The 9,498-nt window shown below is 33.2% G+C and overlaps 1 protein-coding gene across 1 annotated transcript; it reads left to right on the top strand.

Annotated features, from left to right (window-relative positions):
• The first annotated feature begins 1,276 nt into the window (after positions 1-1,276).
• LOC145001598 (amino acid transporter AVT1H-like) lies at positions 1,277-3,221 on the top strand. The gene is made up of 3 exons (XM_078960959.1): positions 1,277-1,626; positions 1,750-2,360; positions 2,522-3,221. Exons 1-3 carry the CDS (start codon positions 1,341-1,343, stop codon positions 3,053-3,055), a joined length of 1,431 nt encoding a protein of 476 aa, XP_078817085.1. The 5' UTR covers positions 1,277-1,340; the 3' UTR covers positions 3,056-3,221.
• Positions 3,222-9,498: the final 6,277 nt, after the last annotated feature.

The following is a 9,498-nucleotide window of genomic DNA, read 5'->3' as shown; positions in this document are numbered from 1 at the left end:
ATCTCATATATATATATATATATATATATATATATATATATATATATATATATATATATATATATGAAAAAATGAATATACCCTTAAGGGTATATATGTTTAGGTACTCAAACACACCATAATACGTCATTTTGTTTGATATATTTATTATAATGTTCTTAAATTTCTACCTCTCACTTGATTTACTTTAAAGACTTTCGGAATTTCATTATTATCATCCTCTTTTATCATATCTTTTTTCCGAACACCTACTCGGCTATATATATGTTATAGTTGAAAATGAGATTATGTAAAAGTAAGATAAATGTGAAATTAAAAAAAAAATGTTCGAAATAAATCATGTTAGAAGTTAAATTATAAGATATATATATATATATATATATATATATATATATATATATATATATATATATATATATATATATATATGTACTAGTTTATAATCCGTGGGAACCACGGTTATACAATCAATTAAACTTTTAAAATAAAAACTAAAAACTATTAATTAATTATTTTAAATAAATTATTAATTAAGAGATTTTTTTAATTATATAAATTTTACTCATTGATTTAAATAAATATGTGAAATTATATATTTTATAATTTGTATTAAGTTTATTTTAATTTTTATTCTAATATTATTAATTTAATGTAATTAGAATGGTAAATTTAAATTTTAAATTTTGAAATGGATAATTAATAGGTTTACAAATGACATGTATTAATTAAGAGATATAATATGGTGATATATGATAAAAGAAGAATAAAATATGCATTAATTAGGAGGCCTAAAAAGATGATACATATCAAAAGGAGATTAAAACTATTTTTTTATTAGATAGGAATATATATATATATATATATATATATATATATATATATATATATATATATATATATATATATATATATATATATATATATATATATATATATATATATATATATATATATATATATATGAAAAGGAAAATGCTATGATTCCACTTCATTGTGACACATATCGATCCAATTACTTAACTCGACAATTTTGATGTCTTTACTGTTTTCTCTTTTTGTATCGGTTTTAATTAGTTAAATTAAGTGGACTAGAATCTCTACAAACATTAAACTTTATAATGTAACCTGTTTGGCTATTTGTTATCAAATCAACAATTAAGTTGCAAGTTAAAGTTCTCTTGTGAGATTCTCATGTCACTATTGTGTCTTGCACACTTGGTACCACCTATAAATAACTGTCCCATGTATCGCTGTCTCATAATCAATAAACCTCAAAAACAAATAGATTCTTAGTGTTCCTTGTCTCCATAGTTTGAGGAGATTTCTACGAATTCCAGAAAATGGAAATGAACACATGCACGATACTTTTGAATTCAAAGAGGAGTTCTGATCCTAAAAAAGTTAGTATAACAGAGTCGATTCAGGGAGCGAACAATGCTGTGAAATGGGTCGATAGTTGTGAAGCTTGTTTGGAAGATGGTAAGAAGCCGTGTAACAAATGTATTAACGAAGAAAATGAGGTAAAGTTTGAGGTTAAAAACGAGATAAATGATGGGGATACGCATGCAAGCGATGCCAATAGTTCTTTTCTTCAATCTGTCGTTAATATGATCGGAATGCTCATAGGTGTGTTTTTTTTCCCAATTCGTCTTTTATTTTGTTAGGTGCGTAGAGTCATAGATTTTCTCTTCAAAAATATCCTTTAAAGAGAGGGACTAAGTTACCTAAACATTTTTCGATATCTAACAGGTCTTGGCCAACTATCAACATCATATGCTCTAGAAAACGGAGGGTGGATTTCTTCATTTCTTCTTGTAGCCCTTGGAATCGCATGCGCATACACCTCCCACCTTCTTGGAAAATGCCTCGAAAACAACAAGAAAGCAAGAAACTACACAGATATCGGCCACCATGCCTTCGGGAGCCGTGGAAGAGCAATCGCAGCAACATTTATCTACTTGGAGATCTTCATGGCACTTGTTTCCTACACGATATCATTGCATGACAACTTGAAAATGGTCTTCTTTGGAACCAATGTCCAGTTCTCATGGGTTCACCACTTGTCTACTTCTCAAGTCCTGACTGTGTTTGCGGTGTTGGTGGCACTTCCTAGCCTCTGGCTGAGAGATCTTGCATCCATTTCGTTCCTCTCTACTAGCGGCATCATCATGTCGCTAATGATTTTCGTGACAGTAGCATGCACCGCAGTGTTTGGAGGTGTCACCGCCAATCACACGATCCCTGCTCTTAGGCTAAGGAACATACCACACATATCCGGTCTGTATGTCTTCAGCTATGGTGGCCATATTGTGTTTCCTGATATACACAGGGCTATGAAAGACCCCTCCAAGTTTACTAAGGTTGGTATATTCAATCACATGTACACGTCGCATATTGATCTTTTTGAACATTATAATGGGTATTTAATGTTTAGTTTGTACCCAAAAAACGAAGACGATGAAGATTCCTAACTGTAAAATTATGATTTTAACATTGTGTGTTCAATTCTGCCATTTTCCAGGTGTCTATCGTAAGCTTCACATTTGTGACCTCGCTATATGCATCTTTAGCATTCATGGGAGCGAAACTTTTTGGACCGGAAGTAAATCCGCAAATTACCCTGAGCATGCCTCGAGGCCTTGTGTTCACAAAGATCGCATTATGGGCTACTGTTTTGACACCAATGACCAAATACGCACTCGAATTTGCACCAATTGCAATAGAACTCGAACATCGGTTCCTTTACTCGATGAAGTCTCGAACCAAGACGATCATAAGGGGCACAATCGGGTCGATCTTGTTGTTACTTATACTGGTCTTAGCCCTATCAGTGCCGTACTTCCAGTATGTCCTTGGACTTACGGGTTCGCTCGTTAGTGTGGCAATAGTACTCATTTTCCCATCGGTATTCTATATCAAGATCTTTTGGAACCAGATATCGAAGCCCATTTTGGCTCTTAATGTGTTCCTAATCGCAATCGGCTGTCTTCTTGCGATCTCGGGTACCATCTCGTCTATGAAATTGCTCGTGGAAAATTTTGTGAGGCTCCACTGAGGTCGATAATCGGATGTATAATATGGTGAACAATTAAGTATTGGTGAAATGTGTCAAACTATGTATAATGATTTGTCAACTCGACTGCTTTAATTAATTCTTATTTAAAACGTATTCATCGATTATGACAGTTGGTCGTGTGAATTGTGATAAGTACGAAAATATAGAGAAGATAATATTAAATATGTATTCACTATTATTGTGAACTTGGGGTTTTCACTGAAAGCTGAGTTTTAGCGATTACAGAAGTTGTCCTTATGGGATTCGTCAATGTTCTTTTGTGCATATTGAGCTCCTATCTATAAAAACGGATTTGTGTGTCAACTCAGCTAATTCGTTTTTCGTTGTGACCCTCAGCGTATACTCTAATATTCTTCTAATATTCTTCAGGATGCTTCCCACCATTAAATTTAAATTACCAATTTACCATTAACTCATTCAATTCATTCTATTCGAATCTCTTAAAATTAGCGGCTCATTCAATTTTGATATCCCGAAGTCTCGGAAAATCACTAACAAACACATAGTAATTACAAATTTTATTTACAAGTACATTCAAATTTAATTATTAAAACATAATAGTTTACTTATACACGCCACTTTTTTAAACAAAAACATTAAGCAAAAATCAAGCCGTATACTTGATTTGTTTTTATTTCTTTTATATAAAATTGTGAGTTCAAAAAGTTTGTCAGAACTCAATGAAATTTACAAACAAACAATTAGAATATTACTTTGCAATATATATTTTATAACTACTATAATATAGGGACTACTTTTGAAATATGAATATAACAAGTATTATTTTTGTTGAGTTTTTAATTATATAGGTGTTTTTTGAAAAATATATTTACCCAATAGGTATATTTTTAAACATATCCCTACTTCTAATATAATACTCAGCATCCTGCCAAATGTCGTATCTTTGTTCTTTGTTTTGCCATGCGGCTTCTTCCTGGAAACCAATATAATGCTTTTCCCGCCAAAACAATTAGCTAAACTGATATCATTCCTTAAAACCAGCAAGTTCTCAAATTTAAAGTATACAACGTGATTTCGCAGATCTTTACATCGTGAATGCACAGATTTAAAATTTGAAATTTGAATACCCATCTTCCATATCTTTGCTTTTCTCATAACCCTAACTCTGACTCCATCTCTCTCACACTATTTTTCATCTTTTTTGGTGTGTCGTTGCCCAAGGTTTTTTTTTTGCTCTTCTATAAGGAGTGTGCATACTTGGTGTATGGCATGATTAGTGTTTAGAAAAAAAAACCATAGTGTACATGTTTGGAGCATGTGACAACTATTGTTTTAATTCAAGTATAAAGTTGATAGTTTGAAACGGTATACAATGAATAATATGTAATCAATATGGTGATAAATAAAAGATGTTCTATTTATATTCATAAATTCTGAGACCATATTTGATTCGATTATTCTTGTGTTTCACTTTTTATGTTTTGACTTCCAGAATAACTAAGTCGCTCTTCCTGAATGACTAAAGTTATTCAAACCATCCACAGTCGGTCATATCTTGGAAGTAGATATGAATCAAGACTGTCATGAAGTTTTATTGTAGATGTCCAAGGTATGGGACATAGCAAGGATTGTTGCAACATTCATGAGTGTTCATAAGTTCTGAGTATTGGATTCAACCCACACTCATTGGTATCACTTCATGGAATTTATCTCGAGTGATCGTGAGATGGTAATATCATATAAATCTTCAAACCTAGATATATGACTTGTTGCCTATTAGTTGGTTATACATTGATTAGACATAAACGTATTGGTAACTCGATGTTATAAAACATGTCTTTGCGTATGATTCAACAAGTAGTAGAACAAACATATGAGTCGAAGTTTATATGTTCCTTCTTGGATTAGAAGCGATATCTGGGCCCCTCAATGATTTTGTGTTGACCCATGTACTGGACCCGGTCAGAACTAAGTTGATGTGTTTAAATAAGTTCTATGTCAAACAAATTGGAAATCGAGAAACACCTTGCTGGACAATAAGTAAGACATTGTTACATGTATTTGTCCGACTGATATCTAGAACAGAGGATTATATAATCACTTATTTTAAATGGCGTATCATCATCATCTAAGTTCCGCGAGACCTTGAAAGAGCTACGATTGCTGATCGGTTCCTGAAGTTATTCTTGCAGATATAGTTATTAGACTAATCCAAATGGGAGACTGTTGGATTAGGTGTCTAAGTTTATAACTACTTCTGGGATGTACTTGACCTGATTAACATAGTCCATTTGGGTTAAATGACATCATGCATTTGGATAGACCAAAATGAGAGAAATAACACTTAAGGTTAATTAATATTTTACATGTTCTAATATATTAATAATATTATTTAATTAGTATTGATCAAGAATTAATTTGGAATTAATTAAGTGATCAAAAAAAGACTAGTTAAGTATATGGGTTAATTGTGTAAATCACCCATTACTTGTATAGTGGGCTAATTCTCCATTGATTATCAAGTTGGGCTAAAACCCATAGGATGCTCCATGGTGTCTTTGAACCCATGGATCATGGAAATGAAGAGCCATGTCAAGTTAGGGTTTACATGGTGTAACCATACTTATGACATACAATAAAAGGAATATGTTAGCAACCAAAATCGACACAAGTGTGAGAACAAGAGGTTATAGCCGATTTTAGAAGTGTTCTATTTCTCTCAAGGTTATTCCAAGTGTATTTGGTGTTGTGTGAGACATTTGAGGCATCACACTTGAGGTGCTAGGCTCACAAGGTTCTCATGGAATCCAAACTACAAAAGGTATGTTCTTCTTCTAGCATTTATGTTTAAAAGTTCCCCATGCTATGTTAGATAGTTAAAGAACCTTGGAAAATCAAATTTTCATGTATCTTAGTCAAACATAGATCTAAGGTTTCTAAGGTTGCATGTACACCTTAGGAGTGTTAGAATGCTCAAAACCCTTTAGAATGTTGTTATTAATTTATGATGATCGTGATGATGCAGGAAGTGAATGAAGAGGGTGAGTTGTTGAAGAATATCAAGGGAGAATGGGAGAATGGGGTGTTTGATGCAATAGTTGGGGAATTCAAGGAGATGAACTCATAATAAAAGACATTGCACAAGAGTTAATATTGTTGAGATGTTTCTTTGGAATCATCTAGCAAAATTTCTTTTATGACTTTTGATAGCAAAAATTCACTTACTTTATATTCTAATCATCATTTTCTCCACTTGATACCAATTAAAATTTGATTTTGATTTTGATTTTAATTGTGTATAATCAGGTGGTATCCATTTTGCCACAACCTAGTTGTCACTTTTGGAACTGATGAGTCATAACTGCCCGAACTATCTTCATGGGTATTAACCAGCACAGATACACCTACCCCAATAGCGAACCTGACACCCATGACTAAAACACTCACAAAGGTTACGTACTTAAGTTTGTTTAATTTTATATATCAATTAGCACCGTACACACTCTTTCTAGCCGACAGTTAGAAGGATAAATAAAACTTAATGATAACTATACGCTTGTGTATAGACTATATAGTGAATTTACCTTGTCTATAGACTATAGTGCATTTACCATTCTAAGGTATCTCGGAAAGGACGTCAATGGAAGGTAACTTCTTTCTTACCCATATTTCCATAATCCTTTAGCTTTGTTTGATTAACATATGAATGTTAGTATTGTTGGTTCAGCCCCCCTCTCCAACTAGTGCAACTACAATAAGAATGTGAAACTATAATAAAACTGAACATAAACAAATATGTAAAACTCGGTCTAGCTGAACACTCCTTGTTCATTTTTTTGAACCTGAAACCAAAAAATTTACCATGCCTAGAAAAAGACCTAATGTGACTAAAATGCCCACAAAGGTATCTGCATCTGAAACCTTCACCATGCCCAAAAAAAGACCCGATGTGACCAAAATGCCCATAAAGACACCTGAAGTTGTAACCTTCACCATGCTTGAAAATATACCCCCTGCGACCAAAATGTCCATAATGGCATGTTAAGTTACCGATTTGCCATATACAGGTTCTAACAGCTCAAGCAATCCATGCTCAGCTACCTCTCAAAGTTCCTGCATTCAGGTTATTCTCTTATAAAGGAGGTTGTCAAAGGAGAATTTAGTCATGGGTTTCTTTAAATGTTGTACATGTTTTGTTTTCTATAATAATTATTATGCAATATTAGCAATGTGTTACATTTACTTACTATTGGAATGATTATATGTATTTGACATATAAATGCAATGAATTATATTTATTATTTATGGTATTTTATTTTGTATTATGAGACTTTTTATTTATTATTTAATTTAAAAATTAGTAAATCTATCAAAAATATATAATTTTAAAAACATTTAAAACTATTACACGCAAAAATGTGTGTCGTCTTCCTTTATGACAGCGACTTCCTTGATATGCATTGTGTGTCATAAACACGCGTGTCGTAAGCTTACGACATGAAAATACGTGTCGTCTTCCTTTATGATAGGGCCTTCCTTGATACGCACTGCGTGTCATAATTGTGCATTGTAAATGCGTGTCATAAATGTGCGTCGAAAATGCACGTCGTAAATAGACGACGCGCAAAAGCGTGTTGTCTCTCGTTATGACAAGGTCTTCCTTGACATGCATTTCCACGTTGTCTGAGCATTTTACGAAACACATTGCGCGTCATAAAAGACAGTTTTTCTAGTGGTGATAACATTCAAAAATGCCTTAGTGTTTCGAGGTTCGAGTTTAGGAGAATGGTGGTTGGAAATGAGGCCAACATTTGGGGTTTAAGTTGTTTAAATGGGTGCAAAACCTTAAATTTGGCGTTTCCCAAAGCACGTCCAAATCATCGAGTTGCTCCTCTCCAATTCATTGAGTTGGTCTTCAAAAAGACGTGCAAGCAACACTTCCAACACGTCGAGTTTCTTCCCCCAAACTCGACGAGCTGGCCTTTACAAATAAGGTTTTATTTCCATAATTGACCTTCTAGATTTCGGATGTTATAGCAACACTTACGTATGCTAATCATACATAACACTGGATCCTATATACAACACACACTTGATTCTACCCTAAGTCTACAATCAAACAAGGAACAAGAAATAAGGTCAAATCAAACATTCACAGACTATAAAATCTTAGTTATGGATAACTATGATGCATGCACTAAGCAACTACAATATTGATGTCAATATCATACAAGAAGTATTCCCAGGCTATTAGGCATCACATATCAACAAATTATATCATGCAAATCCTAAAGATCCCTAGGTTGTCACTAGCATTTTGTTCTACCATAAACATTATATCAAAGATAAGAATGGGTAACTTGGGGTATACTTGCTAGCTCTGGCTAGTCATACAAATCGCATCCTTCTTGGTTACTTTTGAAAAAAATTTAAAACTTTGCAGTTCCTTAGTTTGAGTCTGGATTCACATGAACGTTTATCCAGTTCACTCAAACCAAGGCACTGATGCCAACTTGTAAGGTTTCAAAAATCACAAAAATTTAAAACTTTCTAAAACAGCCCATTTCAACCATAAAGTGTTTTCAAACCGATTGTTTCAAAAGTATTATTCAAAGTTAGAGTATACCAAAATCCAATGTCATAAAACAGGAAGATGTGCCCGATCATGCAATCGCTTTCCCAAGATTATCTGAACTACCTGAAACGATAAACTAAAATTGTAAGTCAAAGTTTAGTGACTTTCTCAAAGTACCAACACATAAACATATAATAACACACATACTGGGTCCACAGCTAAAATGGACTGGAATCACCGCCGAGCCCACAACTTGAGTCTGGCTTGCCTTTCAGGCCTACAACCCATGTCTGGCATGCCTTTTTGGGTATATGTCCTAAAACCTCAGTTTTGTCCATAGGGAATGATACTAGAATGAGACAACTATTCTTTAAAACTTTCATTATCCGATACACAAAACGGTTATGCGAAGTGTATATAATTAATCTCCCCAATAACAATAAATCATTCATCTTGAACACATGAACATAGAAAACCCTAAAATCAAAACTGTAAATCATAAAGAATAAACTCGGAATGGTTACTTGACGGCGACAACGCTAAAAAATCCCCTTTGTTTGCTAATTATAAGATGAAATTAGTGGCTGCTTGCAGATTTCCAGACCTAATTAGCACATGGCTAAAATCAAACATATCAAAATCAAGATGAAAAATTAAATACAATGGGGATGGGTTTACGTGTTATCGAGGTCTTCCAACCATATGTAAAGCCAAAAGAAAGGCCTGCGCAAAGTTCTGCCATAAGTAAACCATAAGTGAGTGAAGGAATCATCAGATCATGCTTTAGCTTTTGCATTTTGAAAATACAAAAAACATGGAAAATCAAAAAAGAAATTTGATGAGCATATAACTAAAAATCAAATGTGGGAAATTAAAATCAAAGCGT

The sequence above is a fragment of the Lactuca saligna genome, chromosome 6 (genome assembly GCF_052625555.1).
Source record: "Lactuca saligna cultivar CGN05327 chromosome 6, ASM5262555v1, whole genome shotgun sequence".
NCBI classification, from domain to species: Eukaryota; Viridiplantae; Streptophyta; class Magnoliopsida; order Asterales; family Asteraceae; genus Lactuca; species Lactuca saligna.
This window is presented reverse-complemented; position numbering and strand designations above follow the sequence as displayed.